Source organism: Centrocercus urophasianus, unplaced genomic scaffold (genome assembly GCF_019232065.1).
Source record: "Centrocercus urophasianus isolate 14NV4802_14NV808 unplaced genomic scaffold, USGS_Curo_1.0 seq_44, whole genome shotgun sequence".
In the NCBI taxonomy this organism is placed as follows: Eukaryota; Metazoa; Chordata; class Aves; order Galliformes; family Phasianidae; genus Centrocercus; species Centrocercus urophasianus.
In genome coordinates, this window is record NW_024885022.1 from 399,064 (window position 1) to 421,619 (window position 22,556).

General features: G+C 42.5%; 1 protein-coding gene across 3 annotated transcripts in view; it reads right to left on the reverse strand.

Annotated features, from left to right (window-relative positions):
• Positions 1-22,556, reverse strand: part of VOPP1 (VOPP1 WW domain binding protein) — a 64,925-nt gene that overhangs the window by 15,246 nt on the left and 27,123 nt on the right. Inside the window, exon 1 of one of the 3 annotated variants that reach the window (XM_042834253.1) lies at positions 11,216-11,272. The exons of 1 other annotated variant lie outside the window; for it this stretch is intronic. Coding sequence is in view for 1 of the 2 variants with exons in the window: in XM_042834251.1 (XP_042690185.1) it covers positions 11,216-11,274 (59 nt within the window). In the remaining variant the exon portion in view is untranslated. Of the gene's footprint in view, positions 1-11,215; positions 11,275-22,556 lie in introns of those variants that run through there. One more of the 3 variants, XM_042834251.1, reaches the window with a different exon arrangement.

The following is a 22,556-nucleotide window of genomic DNA, read 5'->3' on the forward strand; positions in this document are numbered from 1 at the left end:
GGCTGTGTTGCTGCTTTTCAGCATCAGCACGTTAAAGGCCTCCTCGGTAGGAACAAGTTTTCTGCTATAGTAAAAGGCTCTGTGGGCACTCAAAGGGGAATGGGATAACTATTATGTCTCGTAGAGTGGGGCAGAAAATGAGGCAGGTCTGAGCCCTGAGGTGGTTATACTAGGGGAGAGAATGCCATTCTGGATGTAATACAAAATCTTACACCTGAATAAGTTGTTTTTCTGTCTTTTTTTTTTCCTGCTCTGTGTTCTCAGCAAGCATCATTGGGTCTCATTGTAACAACAGAACAAGAGGCAACAGGCAGAAAAAGTAACACAACCAGTTCCATACAAACACTGTCAGAGTGACAGAGCACTGAACAGGTTGCCTAGAGAGGTGGGGGGGCTCCTTCTATGAAGATACCTAAAACCCACCTGCATGCCTCCCTGTCAACCTGCTGCAGGGAATCTACTTCGGGAGGTGAGGGAAGACTCGATGACCTCTTGAGGTCCCTTCTAACCCCTGCAATTCTGTGATGCAATTCTGTGCATGCATTCCCATCTTTCAGTAAAAAAGGAGTTTTCAAAACAAAGCCACTGCCTCTACTTCTACACAAGGAAAGACCTATGTGGTTGACTGAAGATATGGGAAAGACCACCAGATGAGGAGCAATGGAGCATTAAGGAAGGAGCTTAGCATCACAAGTAGGGTGCAGAAGTTATCTCGAGGAATCAATTTTTTCCATAGCAGCCCACTCCATGTGAAAGTTCATGAGTACATTCCTGAAAACACTGAGTCCAATCCAAGTGTCTCAGCTATCCAATCTATTCAGCAGCAAGTGGTTTAATCTCTCAACAGAAAGATGTTACAACACAAATGCCACATCCCTCCATTGATATTCTTTCAAATGCTTAAGGAACTATAGCACATGCAATGTCTCTGGCTGGTGGAGCGAAGTGATGGGCAACATCTGCTTTCCAGCCTCAGTCTTAGAGGTGGTCATGTCTCTGCAATGTCTGCTTATGTGGCCTCATTTCCAGGAAGGACACAACCCTATCATGGCTACCCGCACTTTCAGGTGCTCAGCACCCTAAGGCATCCATGTCGAGCATGCTTACGCACATATACACCACAGACAAGATACCTTGGACTAGGAGAGATCTTTTAAATGGCCATCTTAATGTGGGTGGCTAATTTTCAGAATCAAGAATTTCAAGGAGACCGCAGAAAATCACAGAAGAAAACCTACTGCAACTACTTACGTTTGCTATGCAAAGGTATGCACCTCTCCTGATGAAATTTTGGGCCCCAGAAATTGAAGTAGATTGAAAATCACTGGCTCACTACCTAAGCGCAACAGTCTGTTTATCTCTCTGACAGCCATTGGTTTTGCTTGGGTGAGTCGCTCCTGTTTCTCTTCTTTTCTTATACATAGCAGAGCTAACTTCTGAGTGCATGCAAGAACAGTCCCTTGTAAAATATGGGTCTGATTTTGGCTTATAACTACATAAATATATAAATTACATAAATATATACTGCTTCGTAGATTAATGCAGTTGTGACCTTGGTAGAACACCTGGTACTTGAGAGTAAAATGCTGCTCCTGGTAACCAGCAGAAGCACAGTTAGTCAGGTACATCATAAATCACCCAGCTTTTAACTACTTCAGGCAATGTAAGGCTAGAAGGCCAAGAGGAGGAAAGGGGCTTTTCGGTAATTTATTTTTTTTTTCTCCACAGAGTGGAAACAGAGACAGAACTGGTTATTTGCTCAGACTTGATTTTGACACAAAATTTTCACAAGACAAGATACTTGACCCCTGCCTTTCATACAAATACGAAAAATACGAGCAGGCAACAGCTGTATAATGGATTATTTCTCATTCTTTAGGTGAAGGGCTTATAAACACTGTATTTATGCAGGAACTCAGAAGAGTATGGTAAAACCTTGTCTGATTGAATGAGCAGTATTTCTCGGCTGTTCCTATCACACCAGCCATCCCACAAACCCTCTACCCTGTGGCTTACTGTATCCTCAGCTCACTCTTCTCAGACCCAAAGTGGAAAGCCACTCTGCAAAGGTAGCAAGTCTCCTGTTGTTCCAGCCTGAAATTTTCTCTGTTCCTCCTGTGGTTTTGGGCTTTATCTACTGATATACAACTCCTCAAATGGCCTTTTTTTCTTTTTATAACATGGGCTGCAGGCCTCTCTTTAGCAGAAGAAAGCAGAGAAACAGCCTGATTTAAGGCTCCAGAAAAAGGAAGACATAGATAAACTGTATCATGACTGTATCAGTTCTTACTTTTCTGGAGAAGACAGTGTAAATTTCTCATACCAGGAGGAATATGGACTTCTGATTAATCTAGCCCCCTATTAAACACAACATCAGTTCTTTGTATCTCAAAGTGCTCCCAATGGTCAAGCTTCCCTACTGCATCTAACTCCGTATCTGCTTTCGGAAACTGTAAGCAGCTTGCTGGTAGCAGGCAGGGGGCGTGCAAGAATTTGCTATCTGCCTAACTTTAATATGCTTATGTATAGAAAATCTTTTTCTCCATGAGGCCACCACAGGACCAAATACAGAAAAGTACATGGGTACTAATGACAAGTAGTAGGGCACTCATCTGTTCTAGTTAGGTACATCAAGTCTTTCACACTTTTCATTCAAGGTCTCCCTGTGCAGAAAGGCTTAGAAGCATCAAGGTGACTTTAGGGTTGAGTGATCCTTGATGCAGTTCACTGGAGCTCAAATCACCTATAAGCCTTCCCATCCCACAAATAGGAAGACAGAAGAAATTACCTTGCACCAGGATTCTTAACTGGAGCATGGAAAAGTTCGTGCTCTGATGAATATTTCAAGGCAAATGGCTATGTCTGGAAAAGCTGAGGCTCACTCATGGGAAGTCACAACTGTGGAGGTAAGGCGGAGTAGGACTGCATTTCCTGCTCCACCGTGAGCAGAGGAGAGCTGGGTTTCAGTGTTCTCATCTCCTAGATAAGCATATCAAAAAGAGACCTTTCCCTTTCCCTCCTTCACACTAAACTGCCTATATCTGCTCAGCCCCCACTTCTGAGAGATCAGAGCTTCAGACCTTAAGCAGGGCAAGTCACCTGCTTGACAGCCTGTGAAAGCTGAGATACAAAACTCCTTTCCCTTTGTCAAGAGCCATTCTTATTAAGGCGAGTTGGTTCCCAGTTTGGTAGTCTGACTGTCCCCGGGCTGCACAGACTACAGACATCAGAGAAAATTCAGCTGTGTGGCAAGGCATCCAGAAGCTGGGTGATTATGATGTTCATGACTGCAACATCAACAGATCCATCAACATTGAGGGATCCTAGCCCTTTATTTCAAGTGAGGAACACACTCCTGCAAGGCACAGATCTAATGAAGCTAGCTGTGATGTTCTGTACCTGTTTAGAACTACACAGGAATGAATAAAGGTGGTGGGGCTTTATTGCCTTTATATACAGATGGCCTGATAATTACTGTCTTCTCTCAGTACATAAGCCACGTACTTTCATTCTGGAGTTGAATGTACACAAGCAAACAAGTCCTTTCTCTAAATGTTCACTCCTACATGATAACCCTGGCCCAAATCCAGGTCTCTGTTTCCATACTCTGCCAGCCATTCAAGGTGTCTGGAATCATACAAAACTGCAGAGGTGGTCCCTTCTTCCTTCCGATGCTGGTTTCAAGTCAAATGGAAGAATAAATCAACAACTGGCTTACTGCCCTAACAGCGCACCTGCTGACATTTTATTGCAACTGTAATTGCAATTGGAAAGCAGAGTGTATCATCAGAAAAGCTTACTTAATTAAAAGCAGTAAACATAGCAGGATGTGGAGCACAGAAATTAACTCCCACAATGCAACATCCCCATATCTAAACTGTGGTGTTTCCTCTGTTCTCCTGTATACTTTCGACAAAAGAGCTGTTTCCTGAGCACTTGGAGCAACAATGAGGGAGGACATCTATTCTACTGTTATCTGGAACATTTCTCAGATTCTTGGTAACACAAAAATATTGTTATAGACTGGCAAGCAACCAAAGAGGACTTCTAAACCCAAATGAATATGACCATGTAACAAATGCAACAAAAATTAATCAGCAAAGGAAGAGAAATCAGTGGAAATGCACAATAGATTTATTTCAAAAGCCGCAGCAAAAACAATACAATCTGCATTCTCCAAAACAACAAAAAGAATTGGCTGCTCCTGAACACTGCAGATGCTTGCTAATATTCATAGAATCAAACAATCATAGAATCATAGAATGGCCTGGGTTGCAAAGGAGCACAGTGCCCATCCAGTTCAACCCCCTGCTGTGTGCAGGTCACCAACCAACAGCCCAGGCTGCCCAGAGCCACATCCAGCCTGGCCTTGAATGCCTGCAGGGATGGGGCATCACAGCCTCCTTGGGCAACCTGTTCCAGTGCCTCACCACCCTCTGATGAAAAACTTCCTCCTCATATCCAACCTAAACCTCCCCTGTCTCACTTTAAAACCATTCCCCTTGTCCTATCACCATCCACCCTCACAAACAGCCGTTCCCCCTCCTGTTTATCCGCTCCCTCCAAGCACTGAAGGCCACCATGAGGTCTCCCCGCAGCCTTCTCTTCTCCAAGCTGAACAGGCCCAGTTCCCTCAGCCTTTCCTCACACAGAGCTGCTCCAGCCCTCTGCTCATCTCAGTGCCTCCTCTGGACCCGCTCCCAGAGCTCCATGTCCTTCCTGTGCTGGGGGCCCCAGGCCTGGACGCAGCGCTGCAGATGGGGCCTCACAAGAGCCGAGCAGAGGGGGACGATCACCTCCCTGTTCTTCATGTTCAAAACACTTTTTGTTTAAGATTTATATTAAAGTTCTTATACTACTTCCAAAAGGAAAATTAAACAGTATTTAACATAAGTTAAATATAGTATTTAACATAAGTATTTAACATAAGTTAAATTAACATTTCCAGTTGTCTGCTGTATGCAGTAAGCTATTTTCTATGGCAGAATCATTTAAGCCTAAAAATACTGCACCTCCGTCTTCCCATGTTTTTAGCATTAATTCAGGTCCCATGTCAGATAAGAACTAGAAGAGGTTACAAGATGACACACCTCTATGCTGCATCTGTCCTTCCCATCAATTATAGCATTTTTTTCCAAATAAAGGTTCCTTGTTTCTTTTTGAAGATCTTTCATGTCGAAGCCCACCAGTAACCCTCCAAAACATACTCACACAGACTTGGTTAGCTCCAGTGTAAAGAGTCAGTGCTCAGGAGGTGGAACAAGGGCTACAAAGGAAACAGGCTACAAAGGAGTTTAGAAAACATCACATGCACAAACAGTGATAGCTTTAAGAAAGCCAAATGTCCCCTACGACTGATAACTGCAAGGGACACCAAAGTGCAGCAAAAAGAGCTTCCACACCTACACGAGCAGCGGAAGAAAAAGCTGAAAGGAAACACAGACCCTCTGTTGTTGCTGAGTGATTTAGTGACAGCAGAAGCAGATAAGGCTGAAGTATTTAATGCCTTTTTCAACTCACTAGCAACATCTCCTAAGTCTCTGTGGTTATAGGTAGTGTTGGAGATGATGAATTGCCAGCTTGGGCAACCTGTTCCACCTGGGCAATGATGAGGATCACGTCACAGGTTACTTACATAAACATACAAGACCGTTGGACTAGAGAAGCTTCACCCAAAGACACAGAGAGAGTTAGCAAACGTCCTAACACTTTTTAGCATCTTCAAAAAGTCAGAGACTTCTTGGGGGGAGATCCCCAGACACTGGAAAATGCAAATTTTTTCCCATCTTTAACCTAGGCCAAAAGGACAATCTGGAGATCCATAAGCCAATCATACTTACATCAGCTGCTGGCAAAATAATAATAATTTTAAAAAATCAAAGACCAAGTTCTCCTGAGACACATTTATGGGCATATGAAGGAGAAGAAAGGTACTAAGAACAGATGGCATGAATTTACTAAGGGTAAATCGCTCCTATTCAGACTGAGGGGCTCTGGACAAGCCAGAGAGCTGGACGGGTTTAAAAAAACCCTAAACAACTAGTAGGACAGCAGGACTCAAAGGACAGTGGCCTATAGGTCACACTCTCCCCAGAGAGAATGAAAAACCACTGGTAGTGCTGCAGAGATCAGAAGTCATCCTGTTGACAAACGTGTCAATGGAATTAAGATACACTCACCAAGTGCATGAGATAAAAGTAAACTTCGGGATGATCAGCTAGTGAGCTCAACAGCCTGAGAGGAACCTCATAAAAGAGAACAAAGACAAATGCAAAAGCTTTGCTTGTGGGAAGGACAAACATCTTGCACAGAGCAGCTCTGCTGGAAAGGCCCTTGGGGTTACATTAAATAGCCAGCTAAACACAAGCCAGGAGTGTGCCATGGCAGCAATAAAGGCCAACCGAAGCCTAGTGAGTTAATCAAGCAAAGTAATTATCATCTTTCACCAAGCACTTGCTGGACCGTATCTAAAATAATATATTTGACTTTGCGGCCCTGGTAAAAAGAATGACATTGATCACCTGCAGTAAGCTTAGCAGAGGGCCACAAAGAGGTTCAGAGGCCTCATCTGTTCTGTGAGGAGGCTGAGGAACGTGAGCTTGTTCAATCTAGGAAAAAATGGCTTCAAAGAGACCCAAGAGCAACCTGTGAGGAGCCAGGAGGTTATTGAGAAGATGGAGTCAGGCTCTTCCTGGTGGTGCAGTGTGGGACACAGATAATGGATGCAAACTGAAGCAAAGGAGGTTCTGACTTGATACGCAGCAAAAAAATGTATCTACCATGAGGACAGAGCATACTGTCCAGAGAGGCTGTGTCATTTCTTTCCTTTCAAGTTTTCCAAGACCCAACTGGATAAAACCCTGAGAAACCCTGACCTGTTCTGAGCAGGAGGTTGGACTGGAGATATCCTGAGAACCTTTCCCTCTTTTCCTGACTATTCTCTTAGCATATCACATCATTAAGAACTTCAACACACCATTATTCAACAGGATGATTTGAAATAATAAAACTATGCTGGATAATGCCAAAATTCTTTTCTCCCTCGAAGTTACCCAAACCCCTTACTGCATGCAACTACCTCACTGACCCAGAAACATTACCCATGGTATTTCCATATCTCCGGACACGTACTTACACTCAGAAACATTTGTGTTGCTTTATTAAAATGCCACCAAGTCTGGAAAGGAAAGGTTTAGAGAAATGCAGGGCCTAGCATCTGGAATTTATCACGTTGTTAAATGCAAAGGTAGCTAACAACAGGAGGAAAAATAAACCGTGAAGATCTATGGGAACAGTCAGTCCTATCTGGAACATACTTCACCCTGCAATACACAGGGTACACTGTGTACATCCACAAGCTGAAAGTTGTAGGCCTTACAATAGCGCTGAGGCGATGCGTGCTGTAGGTTGAGCAGCAGGGAAGAGAGACAAAAAAAAGAAAGGGAAGGTCTCATAACCTTGCCAGGGGTTATATCTTGTTTCTGAACACAGAGTGTTCTAGGGAATGTAGTTCTTCTCTTCCAGACCAGTGCATGGAACTGGAACATTAACTCTTTTTACTCCCAGTGCACTACATGTTACGGTGTGGAATACCGATAATCAAAATCATAAAACCATGACACAGCTTCAATTCTGAATTGCCTTTGGTGCATCTAAACAAGTATGTTCTAATTTTTTTCAGCACAGGAGTGGATTTTTGACTAATATTTTTCTGAGTTTATTTTATATTCACTTCTTTTTCCTGGTCTTAGAAATAAATATTTTGCTAAAGTAAAACAAAAGTAACCAAGTGACAATATCTCATGACTCAGACAACCAGTTGGTTTGGTTAGAGAAGTAAACTAAGAATTCTCTTGGAAATTCACTTCATCAATAGCCAGACAGCAATGTGTCTCTAAAAATCCTTGCAAGTTTTCATAGTGGTTTCCACTCTGAAATAAGCTATGTCTTAAGCTTAAACAGATTCACACAGAAAACGTAGAAAAGTTTAGAAAATGAGAGAAACATCACAGAATCATTGGGGTAAGAAAGCACCTCTGGAGATCATCCTGTTCAACCCCCCTGCTCAAGTAGGCTCCCTATAGTAGGTTACACAAGTAAGTGTCCAGGTGTGATATGAATCTCCAGAGAAGGAAACTGCACAGCCTGTCTGCGCAGCTTACTCCAGTGCTGTGTCACACTCAAAGTAAGCAAGTTCCTTCTCATGCTCATGTGGAACGTTTGTGTGTTCATTTGTGCTGCCCTTGTACTGTCACTGTGCTCCACTTTTCAGAGTTTGGTCCCACCAGCACTTCAGATGTTTATGAGCATTGATAAAATTCCAGTTTCTATGGCATGAGTGAGTTGACTTAACTCAGTCATGGGTAAAACAAATGTCAAAGCAACAGGGCACTGTCCTAGGACACTAAGGTTGGTGTTGTGTATCTCCTTCACAATGCAGACATGAAAAGATAGCACAAGTAGGAAGTAGCAAGGGATCCTATCTAGCAAGAAATGAAATTGCAGAAGCAATAAATCAGGAAACTCCAGGCATTGATTCCCTATAGTTTCGGTGCAAGCTCCCCCTTTAATCCTACAGGGTTTATACACACTCAAACAGCCTCGCCCTGCTTCTTCCCAAATTTACCCTCATCTACCCTCTGAGCTTTATCATCCCCAAATTCTTACCGCCTTTCTTTAGAGTTTCTTCTTCCTCACTTAAACTCATAATCACAGTAAAAATAATGGCGTCAATAAGATGCTCATCACCATCACAATAACCACTGAGCACATACATCCCACCACTTTCCCCTTCCTTTTTCCATTTACTTAAACTGTCCAGCACTGGACAGTGTCACACCTTTATGCAATACCTTGGAAAACGGGATGCTAAGTGAGATAGTAGAGGCTTGCAAATTTGTCCATGCAGACAAATTATGCACAGGCTTGCAAACTCCTCTCTGTTTGATGTCTGTAAACTCTCACCAAATAAGGCCTCAGTTACAAAGGTCAATCTATAACCTGAACTTAGGAATTTGAAATTTACTACACAGGCTTAATAGGCCAATTAACTTCTCTGCCCTGGGTGGCATAAAGTTAACTGCACATGCAACGTATGATACACATACAAGGGGGAACATGTATTAGGCAGATCAGGAAGCTGTAATCTCCAAGTACTTCAGCCAATGAAGAAAGGAGAAGGAACAATGTAGTCAGGAAGAGGGGATAAAAAAGAAGCTGCAACCTCTGGTGGGTTGAGAGACATGCCTACAGAAAAATGCCCCCAGTAGTCTCTCTCTTTATTTGAATAAAGAAAGCTGAAGACTCTCCTCTGGCTCTTTTTGGGATTAAGATAATTGAGCAAGCCTATCAGAGCAAAAGAAAAAATTCCCAACGTGTAGTAACTATCACAACAAACATAACTACAGTTTGCATTCTTCTGACTTGCCTGACAGCCAATATACAACAGATTTCTTTCCATGCTAAAAAACAAAATAAAATCTCTCAAATCTTTGTAACAACAACATATATATATATATATATATATATATATATATATATAAAATCCCTTTCTCAGTTCTCTGTTTAATTCACAACTGTCTTCCTTCCCATCTTCAAAGCTGTGTGCAGTTTCAGTTAGCCTCTTTGATGGACTAGAAAATAAACACTGTTTTTCAGCAAAGTAATCCATTTCAGTGCACAAAAAAAACCCACAGTAAACTGGTAATCAGATGGAAACCAATTAAGAAGCAACCTTGCGTGCATCAGATCTATTGCAGAGACTGAGCCTCCCCTTTACACTTCCTCTTCCACAAGACTCAGTATCTGTTTACTTGTGGCACAAAGAGTTTGAGCTAACAACCAAAATCCAAGCAGCTTCCCCTTTATATTTACAAGGAAAACAAACACTACAAAAATACATGGGCAGCAATGTAAGCAGAACACCAAGGGGAAGATGAATAATGCACTCCTGAACGTCAAGTTACTGAGGGATATTCATAACATCCCAGCTTCTTTCCCACATTGCAACAAAATAAAATGTAGGTGGAACCAAAGCCCTGCTGTCATTAGAATGCAAAGAAAATCATTTCATTTAAATTCACTCATATGTTCTAGCCAACCATTTATGCAGAAACATTTTATGTCTTGTACATACAGTTCAGGTCATTCTCAACATTTCAGTCAGATGAAAAATAGACAGTAAATTGCAGGCAAAAACACTTCCTCAGCAGTTAATATTCAGGATCACAGATAATTAAACCACAGAGTGGTTCTGTCTTTCAGGGAGCTTTATTTCTTGCCTGGCTTCCTGGCTGTTTTTTGTCTCTAGCGCTTCTCTCCTGCTTCTGGCAGATGAAGTGGAGGTGGAGAAGAAAAAGGAGGAAGGCTCCTGGGGAGATCAGGAAATTACAGTAATTTCCTACCTGTGAGCGGGGAACAGTTTGCTCAGGTAACACTGACCTGTTGCTGCTACATACTCCTCACCCCATTTATTTTTTTTTAAACTTAGGTTTAAAAGATGTTTGTAATTATAAAGTTACATAACCCCAAGTCTAGTGCATTTATCTCCTTTCTGCCCCCAAACACACAAGAACAATAACCGCCCACTCATACATTTCATCCACCTCTTTACTGTTGCTGTGAGCAATTTAAAACAAAAAACTGCAATTTAGAAAGATCCTCAATCATGCACCTACAGTTCATTGGCATTTAGTTAACACCCAAACCTGATATGAATATAGATACCACCCATCAAAATGACAGTTAATGCCACAGACAATAAATCATCTCAAATCCCTAAATTAAGCAGCAGTATTACCATAGGGACAAAGATACTCTTGGTATGCTCCTTGATTACCTTCCCTTGTTCAAAACAAAGAGAGAACTGTCCTCACACAGCTCCACTTATGTTTCCTTTCATCATTCTGAAAAGAGAGCTGTTTAATATCCAACATTGTGTTTTCATCTGGAAAGATCATCTGAATGCATGGGGAAATGAGTCTGTATACTTTTTTTTTCTTTTTTTAATAACTAGAGGGGAAATAGATCAGAATAGATGGGGAAAGTGAGGAAATAAAATTTCTTGCACATTCATTTTTAAATTAGACGGGGAAAAGATCTCAAAAAAGTTATGGAAAAAGTATAATCCATGAAAGAATAACATTCTAAGAGCTGAAAGAATCTAGTTATCTCTTGTTCACTAGAAATCACAAAAAGGAAAGTGATGACTACTTACATATAATAGGTAGGATATAACCCTTCAAAGTACCAGCAATGCTTTTTGGCCTCTGTACACTACAAAGAAAGAAAAATACCTTATTAATATTTACACAGAACAAGGTGCAATTATAAACACAAGCACTGAGTGTTTATAAATACTGTTATTTTGAGCAATTTGAAAAGGTGTCTTTTCCCAAAGACTTTGCAATCTTGAAACATACATCTGGGAATTCAGTGAATCTGAACTGTGACATGCCCTGTTCAGGTTCAGATCCTTCACGGTGGGCTTTGTCTATGGGGCCTCAAAGGTTAACATGATTCATGACTATAGTTAATAGACTCTGTGCACTGCATGCATTGCCTGATAAAGTGGTCTCTTAAAAGAATATGCAGAATTTAAGAGCTCACTGTGGCTGTAGTCACTTAAGAGATCTCCATCATATGCTGAGTTTAAAATGCAAGGCATAAGATTGCACAGTGAAATGCAGGAAATTATCCATCTTCACGGAATTCTCTACATGCAGAGCCAAGCTTGGAAAGGAACAAAACAGAGATCCAACTTCACCTTCCTACATCTTGGAAATGTTTCAAGTGTTCATTTAATGACCTGGGAAAGGAAACTGCTTTCTGCAGCGAAGGCCCATTGTTGTCTTTTGCAAACTGTCAGCATATCCTTGCTAAGGGATGGTGACAGGCATTTTCTCGGGGGGAGGGGATGGTGATGCAGGCGGTGTGAGAAATGCTATCACCACAGGCACCACTGGAGTGCAGACAGCAGCTCAGAACAATAGCGACGCTTAAAAAAGAAAAACAAATGTCAAGCCCAAACTATATATACAAGGCAGAAAATACTTCTGCATATCCTGCTGACAGTGCTAGCATAAAGTGGTGCCTCCCTTGCACATATAGTTTCAGAAGCTCCACCACAAACTGCATTATCTGATCACATACAGACTGGGGATTCTGGGACACCTCCACAGAGCAGCAAGAAATCTCTCCTGGGATTTTAACAATAATTCTCCACGCTGCTCACACCTGACACCCAAGGTCAGAAAGCACTTGCACATCAGCAGCACTTGGATCATTCTTCATGTTCACTTGGCAACTCACCTTTAGATCATAACTCATGTAAGCTTACTAGCCTCCCCGAATCCCAGAATACTAAGTGAATCCAGTTAAGATTAAGTGGTTTTAGATCACTGATTCTTACTCCTCACGAATAAGAAAGGCTACAAGCTATCTAATGAGCATTTGATGAGCTAAATCACAGATGGATCAATTGTAGCCCCTAAAGACAAACTGCTATGGATTAAATTGTTAAGACAAGTACAGAGAGGGGAGTAGGAGAAGAGAATGCTGATGCGTACGATCAGGTCTGACTACCAATCCTATGACAGGCTCCCACCAGCTCCAAGAAGCACACCTTTTGGTTCTGACGGAAGAACTAGAACTTTTTCCTTCAGGGAAATCTTTGTTCCCTTCTCAAATCTATGCTGCAATGAATGCAGGGATTTGAAGGAGGGCTCTGTGGTTTCTGTTGGAGATGCTGGCGTTCAGAGAGCTGTCTTCAAATTTTATAGAATCACAGAATTACCAAGTTTGGAAAAGACTTCTAAAATCATCCAATCCAACTGTTCACATAACACCAATAATTCCCACTAAATAATGTCCTTCAGTACTAAACATTTCTTCCACATCTTCAGGTATGGTGACTCTACCACCTCCCTGGGCAGCTCATTCCAGCACCTGACCACTCTTTTGGAGAAATCTCCTAACTTCCAACCTGAATCTCCCCTGACACAACTTGAGGCCATTCCCTCTAGTCCTATCTCTAGTTATGAGTGAACAGGCCCACCACCACTTCACCACAACCTCCTTTCAGGAAGTTATAGAGTGCAATGAGGTCTCCCCTGAGCCTCCTCTTCTCCAGACTGAACAATCCCAGCTCCCTCAGCTGCTCCTCATAAGACTTGTGCTCCAGACCTCTCACCAGCTTTGCTGACCTTCTCTGAACAGGCTTCAGAGCCTCAATCTCTTTCTTATACTGAGGGCCCCAAAACTAAACACAGTACCCAAGGGGCAGCCTCACCAATGCCGAGTGCAGACAGATGATGACTTCCTTGCTTCTGCTGGCAACACTATTTCTGATAATGCATCAGGATGCCATTGGCCTTCTTGGCCACCTGGGCACACCGCTGGCTCATGTTCAGCCAAACGTCAGCCAACATCCCAGGTCCATTTCTTCCACACAGTCTTCCAGCTATGCTGCCCCAAGCCTGAAATGTTGCCTGGGGGTACTGGGAACAAAGTGCAGGACCCAGCAATTGGTCTTGTTGAATTTCATCTCATTGGCCTCACCCCAGCTATCCAGCCTGTCCAGATCCCTCTGTAGGAACTTCCTACTCCCAGGAAGATCAACAGTTCCTCTCAGATTGGTGTCATCTGCAAACATACTGAGGGTGCACTTAATCCCCTCATTCAGGTCATCAGTAAGGATATTGAAGAGGACAGGCACCAATACTGACCCCTGGGGAGCACCACTCATGGCTGGTCAACAGCTGGATTTAATTCCATTCACCACCACTCTCTGGCTATGGCCATCTGGTCATTTATATACCCAGCAAAGAGTGTAGCTGTCTAAGCCATGAGTTGCCAGCTTTTCCAGAAGAATTCCGTGGGAGACAGTGTCAAAGGCTTTGCTGAAGTCTAGGTAGACTACTCAACAGCCTTTCCCTTTTATGACCACAAGTTGCTCTTGGGGAGATTTAAATGAGATATAAGGTATTTTTCTCTCAAAGTGTGGTCAGGCACTGAAATGGCCTGACCAGGGAGGTGGTGGAGTCACTGTCCCTGGCAGGATTCAAGAGGCATCTGGATGATGTGCTAAGAGATGGTTTACTAGCTTAGTGGTAGCAATGGTGATACGAGGACAGTTGGACTAGATGATCTTGTAGGTCTTTTCCAACCTTGTGATTCTATGATTCCTTCATCTACGAGGCAGGTCTCTTGATCACATAAGGAAATCAGCTTGGTCAAGCAGGACCTGCCTTTCATGAATCCATGTTGGCTGAGCCTGATCCTCCAGTTGTCCAGCACATGTACTGTGATCTCCCTCAAGACAGTCTGCTCCATAACCTCTCCTGGCACCAAAGTCAGGCTGACAGGTTCCCTGGATCCTCCTTACGGCCCTTGTAGATGGGAGTCACGCTGGCAAGCCTCCAGTCCTCTGGGACCTCTCCGGTTATCAGGAACACTGATCGATGGTGGAAGGCAGCTTGGCAATAACCTCTGTCAGCTCCCTCAGCACCCTTGGCTGAATCCCATCTGGCCCCATGGACTTGTGGCAGTCCAGAGCAGTAGGTCTCTAACTGTTTCCCCCTGAATAGCACGGGGTTTATTCTGCTCCCCATCTGAGATGTCCGGGTCAGGGGGCAGAGTATCTCGAGGACGACTGGTCTGACTTTTAAAGATAGATGTAAAGAAGGCATTGAGAATCACAGCCTTTTCCTTATCCTCAGTGGTCATGTTCCCCAACAAATCTAGTTAAGGACAGAGATTCTTCTTAGGCCTCCTCATACTGTTAATATATTTGTAAAAAAGTTTCTTGTTCTCCTTTACCCCAGAGTCCAAGTTGAGTTCAACCTGGGCTTTTGCCTTTCTTTTGCCCTGCAGTCTGTAAAAGACTACCATCAGGATGTCAGCCTTGTTGGCCCTCCCCTGATCTTTACCTGTAGAGATTCAACCTCATCATCCCCAGCACTGAGCTCAACAACACTGAAGTACTCTATAACATAGAGAGCCACATCACTACCCCTCCTTCTTTGCCTGTCCCTTCTGAAGAGCATACAGTCATCCATTGCACCACACCAGCTGTGGCAGTGATCCCACCATGTTTCCGTGATGGCAACTAAGTCATAATTTATCTGCCACACAGTGGCTTCCAGCTTCTCCTGTTTCTTGCCTACGCAGCATGTATTGGTGTAGATGCACTTCAGCTGAGCCCCTTGCATAGCTCCCCAGTCTGTCATCATTCCTCTAGGCTTATTTCTAGCAGGTCTGGTTTTATCCCTTGCCCCCTTCATATCTACTTTAAAGCCCCTCAATGAGCCCTGACAGCTCCTGGGCTAAGATCCATTGCCCCCTTTGAGAAAGGTGAGAACCATCAGTAGCCATCAGGTTGAGCTCAAACCAACCCATGGTCGAAAACACCTGAATTCTTGCAATTGCACCAGCTTCTCAGCCATGTATTTGTGAGAGGTGTTTTCCTGCTCAACTCAGTATGCCCCCCTACCACTGAACAGATAGAGGAAAATATGACCCGCTCCATTCACTAACCACCCCAAGTCCCCTGAAGTCCTTTTTGATAGTCCTCAGGATTTTATTAGTGACCTCATTGCTGCCAGCCTGAATTATCAATAAATGATAATAACCAGAGGGGAGAGTCAGACTATGAAGCTTCCTAGAAATATCCCAGACCTGCGCCCCAGGGAGGCAGCACACTTCTATATGGGTAGGCCCTGGCTGACATGCAGGGCCCTCTGTTCCTCTCAGAAAGGAGTGCCTATGACAATCACCCTTCTTTCCTTCTAGGCAGAGGCAGCCCTTGACAACCTTGTGGGTGAACCTCCTGCTGCATCCTCACTCACCTCTCCCTCAAGTTCCAGAGCCTCAAACCTATTACAAAGGAGAACCTGGGGAACCGAGGTAGGTTGGGATGGGGATTGCCTGTGATGCTGAGCTGGAACCTGTTTCTACGCCTCCTCTTTTCTTAAATTACCTCCCTCTGCTTAACAATGATAGGGCATGGGGCCCATCAATGGAAAATTTGTTTTATTCCCCTCTATTATCCCACCCCTTCTAAGCTTCCAACTTCTGAAAGCCTTCTTCTGAATCTAATTATCAGCATGCTGTTTCCTATTACTCTGAATTTAGAAGTACAAGTTTCTCTTGGCATCACTCTGCAAACACATATCCATTGCAAATTCAGCAGGCCTGCTGCTGATACAGGGCAAAACACTTTGGCTCTTCTCCTTCGAAAGTGGCAAAGCAGCAAGCCCTGGCTGAAATCCCAGTCATGCCCTTGGGAAGCCTCATTTCAGTCCAGTGCCTGGTCTGGAGCATACATTGCAAAATGTTTTTCTTCCTGCTAATGAACGAACATGATTCACTGTTTACCTCAACATCCTCAAAGCCTTTGTCAGTCTAAAGCATTTTAATTGACATTTTCTCAGCAATGTGTCTGAGCACATGGAGCCTGCATACCCTTTACAAAGGTAAAGAAGGCGTTTGCATTCAGTATTCATTCTGCTGCCCTCCTACCCACATTTCAATTTCTAAAACAAACTGGGAAGATTCCACTTTTCCATGCTGTAAGAAATCTGTAGTGCCTCTTATTTTATTTTGACTTACCTGTTTCAGACAGAGAATATGCTTACTGCTATCACAGAAATGGACGTTTTGCAAATATTTCCTTCTAGCTTACAGGGCTTAGATATGCACGCTAAAAAATCTGGTGCACAGACCTTGTTTCTATACGGGACCTAGAACAGCAGGCACCAATCCTGATTCTGCATTTTTTAATACCATAACAATATGAATAACGCACGGAAGCTCTCAGCTCTCCTACAGAAGAATGAGGAAAACAAACAAGCAGACCTCAAATGTAAGCAGCAAGGCAGAATCTGGTATATGTTACATGTATGTACATAAGACCAAGTGCTGCAGCTCCTGCATTTAGAGCTCCTCCTGATCTCCATGGCAACATTGATAAGCAAATCCCAACATAAAGCAGTAGGCTACTAACCACAGTCTCTATGGCTAGCTAGCAGATCTCACGGGAATTCACTGATAATAAAACAATAACACTGGTGGTGCCTCTAAGGATCTCAATACATCCTCGGAAGCAGACTGTGATCACCAGTCTCATGCTAAGTACAAACATTCTGGCAAGCTGTACAAGCTCATGGGAGACATCTGCCCGCAGCACTGGGCTCTGATCCTCACTCAGTCTTTGCAGTCTTGTGCCTGTGCAGTTGTCAGAGAGAAGGCAATTAGGAAACATCAGCTGGCAGCAATCAATTCCAGTCCACACACACATAAAGGAAAGATCAGTCTTATTACTGCAATTGGAATGGATCTCAGACAGCAGGCTTGGTGCCCACTCTGAAACCTCCTGCCACCTCCTGCCACCTCAGAGTTTTATGACATTCTCTCTGAAAAGACCATTTACCCATTCACTAATAGCAAAACAAGTGTGTGCATGGTTTTTAAACTGGACGTAGGTAGAGCTCTGTGGAAGCTATCCACTTTTGCAGAAGAACTTAGCACATTTTGCTTATAAAATTCCTCCTCTTATGCTGTTTAACAATTTGGTACTGCTATAAAATATAAAAACAAGACAGTGTGTCAATTTTTAAATGAATGAGACAGGTCTAATTGGGTGTGCATATGTAATTTTTAAAGAATAAAAGGCATGTGAATTAGCCAGATGCTCGAAAACCTGCCTTAAGATTGTGTATTTGAAGAGGAAAAAACGTAAGACTTATTTATTCATTTATTTTAATAAATCAGCATCTCTTGTAACCTGTTTTTTTTTTCTGATAGATTGCAGCAACAGGAGCTGCAAGCCATGCTTTTCTGTGGCTTCTAAATTCATTCGCATTTCCTCTAAGAAAGGAAATGTGCTTTCTGCCACAGATTGAAATTGCAAATGCTGCTGCTGCTAGTAAGAACAATGAAAAAGAGAAGTTACTAAAACATGAAGCAAAAATTGGCCTTGATCACACCATAAAATACAGTGTGAGCACACAGGCATGCACACGATGTGGAGGAAGACAAACCAGGTAGACTGCTCATTAAATGTCGGAAAGTGTTCCACAGATCATTAGTTATGCTTTGTAGGGCTTGCAGGAACACTGTCTAGCAGAAATATCCTCTAAATTGTAGATAATTATCTCTCTGTTCACAGGACAATAAAAGAGAATGGGTCAATTAATTAGTCTTTGCAGTCAAGGGAGCCATGGATTTATGCATTTTGCTTTTACTGGAGATTTAAATTATGACAAGGCAACAACAATTACAGCCTTATCTGTAAATAGTAAATACTCTGCAATACAAGTAGAATCATTTTTTGTGACAGGTAGCAATGAAAAAAAGCAGCTTGCTATTGACAGACATGTTTGTGAAGGGCAGGGTGGGATGATGATCGTCTGTATTCTGAAAGAATGCTGAGGCTGGGCTGGTAACATCTGTTCAAAGCCAGATTCTGCAAAAGGCACAGGTCTGCTATTGATCTCAGTCAATGAAATATATCAGCTCCGAGTAGCTGAGGGCACCATTCCTTCTTTTTATCCAGAGAAAGATGCTACACACCATTTCCCTTAAGGGTTGAAATAAACAAAATAGACAAATTCTGGAAAAAAAGTAGAAATTTAAGTGAGTGACCTGCCATCCTGATAGGACAGGAATGGCTCCCAGTGTTCTAGCACGGCACATCAGTGAGCTGCTGCCTCACATTCAGCTGGGTACACGCTGTGCACTAATAGGGGCCAGGTGATCCAAACTTCATTCTCATGGCTACAGTCTCTGCAGTTTTGCTAGGATTAATTCATTTGTATATGAACAGGAAGAAAGAAATAAAAGCATCTAAGAAATGGAAGAAGACCTCTTTGATTCTGAGCATCACATGACATGTTGTTAGAAAAGGATTTCCTATTCCAGCATATAGTGAGACCTCCATCTTTCACATAGCCAGACCAAAACCAGTCACTGAGGAAGTGGGAAGGACAAGACATTCATGAACACATATCCCCATTGCATCTGACACACAACCAGCTTTGCCTGAGTACAGAATCACAGAATGGCCAGAGTTGGAAGTGACCTCATGGATCATCAAGCTCCACCCCCCACTCTCCCCTACAGGAACCAACATCCACATTTAATACCAGACCAGGCTGCCCAGGGCCCCATCCAACCTGGCCTTGAACACCTCCAGGGAGCAACCTCTCTGGGCAGCCTGTTGCCTGCCGCCTATCTTGCACAAGATTTGTCACAGGAGCCACTTGCCGTAAATGCCTGCAGGTTTACTGGTCACATCACTTGGCAGCTGTTCAGTGGAGCCCAAAGTACAGGGCTGTCTACAGTGTGGCTCCAGACTAAATAATTGGTTCTAGAAGGTCCATTATTGGATAGGAATCACAATGCTTTATAAGATTTGACCTTTAGAATTTTATCAGTTTTCAGAGTGCTATCCATTTCAGTGCCTAGACGAGAGCTGAAAGAAGAGATACAAGCTGCTCATTAGATATAGTGCACTAAAATCAGAGAGCCTTCTCCATGCTGAGTTTGAAAGATTGGATTTACAGAGACAAGATGAACATACTGCACTTCCACAGCCAATAAAAGAGCAAAATGTCATCCATTAAGAGTACATACAGAAAAGTGAAGACTAAGGGTGAAAACAATTTACTACAGAAAATACATTCTGATTTAGCCTTGTCTGAATACATCAAAATTCATCCCCACTTTTTCCCTGGTAGCACTAACAGATGAGAGTAAAAGTAGCCCATCTCCAATCTAAGATAAACTGAGCTTGCAAGCCAGGTCACTTGCAATTGCAAGAAACCCACTTGTGACTCAAGACAAAGCAACTCATTCCAAAAATCAGGATTACAATAAGTTATTTTTATCTCCTAAGCTAATGAGAAAACAGGAGGAAAAGCTGTGTATAATACGATGCTGACTCTTCTGTCCTTCACTTTCTACTCTATGTAGCACTGAACAGAACAGATACTACACCAGATATACAGTTGTTCATTCAAAACTCCACGTTATGTAACTCACAGCATAAAGAATAAATTTTCCTATTTTTCAGGAGTTGTTTCTGTCCTCTGAGAAAAAAAAGGAATATTTTCCAAAAAAAATTCTTAATAGAAGCAACTTGTCTGTCCTTTGCAACAGTAAAATTTCAGCACAATAAGCTAATTTGTTAGTTCTTCTAGTGCTAAGAACACATGCATTAATCATTGTATTTTTTGCACAGAATCAAAAAACTCCACTTTACATTTAGATCGATGAACATTTCCCACAAAAGAAATATAAATATCCCTCATATTAAATTTCATTTCAACTTTTTTTGTTGTTGTTCATTATGCAGCACAGTGCAAATGCACTTCAGTCCTAGAATTATGCAGTCTCACCTGAATGCAATCATTTCATAAGTGAGCGAGGGGAAAAAAATAGTAACGAGGAAGAAAGGGCAAGAATCTTCAGCACCGCGGACAGCGCCCCGCAAAAGGCCGCCCGGCTGCTGGAGCACGAAATAATTGAACGGAGTAACCGTGCCGAGTCTTCTTCAGACTGCCTGCGAAACCAGCTATGATACTTACTGCAGCAACGTGAAGTATCCAACTTGGCCGGAAGGATGTCGAGACAAAAACTGCCAAGAGATCCTCTATACCAGGACTTGCTTTGTTTTCCTATTTCTACATCCACTGACTCTGCAGCTCTTAGACATGCATAAAAGCTCAGAGGGGCTAAACCCTCCTGATGGAACTGACCTTACAAAGGAAGTTCTAATGGCAGATCTGTAAAAAAGCATGAGATATACCACATATTGAAAGCATTTTCACTTAAGAAAAGCAAAAAAGATTCAACATCACACTGGAACCTCACAACGTCAAAGGGGGAAATGGTAGCCTTTTCTGTTCCAACTAGAAGAAAACATATAATACCTATTCTGCCCTCATGAGGCCCCAACTGGAGTACTGCTTCAAAGTCTGGGGTCCCCAGCACAGAAAATGTAGGTAATGCATTCAGTTTTACCATCAGATACGCCCATCTAACACGTTTTCCTTCAGCATGGGACCGGATGCTTATTTCACTTCCAGTCCTAACCCTAGAAACACACTTCTCTCTGGAACTTGTACTGCTTAGAATTTTATTCAGAGGAAAGTTTAGATTTAGCTTCCACTCTCTATTTTATTTTTAAATCTAAATCCATGCTATAATTCAAATCCCTTCAGTTCATGCTGAATTGGCACATTTGCTTGTTTCCTATGTACATTTTATTCTTACAATTTACCATCCCCAAAATGAAAACAACCTTTAAATTGCCTTGTACTGAAATTCTTAGGGGGGCACCTTCCATCTTCCATAATAATAAAAGTAAAGCACGGAAAGACTGAGTATAAAAAGATGGATTCAGAGCTCAATTTTCTCAGTCATTTGCGGAGTGGACAAGATTGAGGCAGTAACGGAAGCGTGCTACGGATGCTGGTTAGTTAAACGATGACAGGCCATCAGAGACTGCAGGAGAGCACATCCCTTTGATGGCTATGACAACCCAGTGAAGTTGCCCTGGGAGTTGGTGGGCTTTGTTCTGACTGTATTATGCATCCCCTGCACGTTCGCTTCTTTTCCACAGCAAGAGCTGACAGGACCCAGCTCCTCTTCCCACCACTCTTTCATTCTTGATATTTAATCCATTGATGGACACATTCCTCTTCTTATGCAAAGTTTTTGGAAAACCAACAATTAACATTGGTTAATAAACATTCAGCGTGGACTTTTCCCTTCAAGACTTTGAGATATTTATTTCAAAACTGCAAATACTGGATCAAAATCATTTTTACTTTGAAGTCCAAAAACACCTGAATCACTGAAAGTAACAACTCCTCAGTCTCAAGAAACAAGAGTTCATGGCCAACTGCACACTCAGTGCAGGGAACAAAAGAAACTGGTAATAATGAGATACCACTTAAGTGCTATTTCCCTGTAGGGTTTGCAAGGCCGAAACTTGGTAATACTGAAATATCAGGTAAGTGCTGTTCTCCTGTAAAATATGCAAGGCCAAGGCAAGTTCTCTTCAAGTGCTTATTCCAGAAACCCATCATGCTTAATGATATATTATTGGTATAAGCACCTGTTCATTTTAAAGTAAATTACATACGTCATGCATGTATTAAGCAAGTGAGCACCTGAATACAGTTAAGATTGAAGAGGTTACCTTGCAAGCATTTTTATATTAGAAAAGCAGTTTTTGAAGAAACGTGAGTAGAAAAATCTACTTCAATATTCTGCTGGGGAGGCTTTGCTCTTGGTCAGCGTCCAGCTGCATAGCAGTGAATTGTAAGCCCTACCATCATACGCTTACCTACAGCTGCTTCATTAACAGTCATTGTTATTGTGGCATTCGTATGCTCACAAGCTGTCTCAGTCTCCCCAAAGAAAAACATTGATGTCTGATTTGTAATGCAGGTTCAATCTGCCTTAATGACAGAAAGAGTTTTAAAGGAAACTTAAGTTTTCTTGGACCAACTACTAACTACTTTGCATAAACACACACATGCATCCTCAAA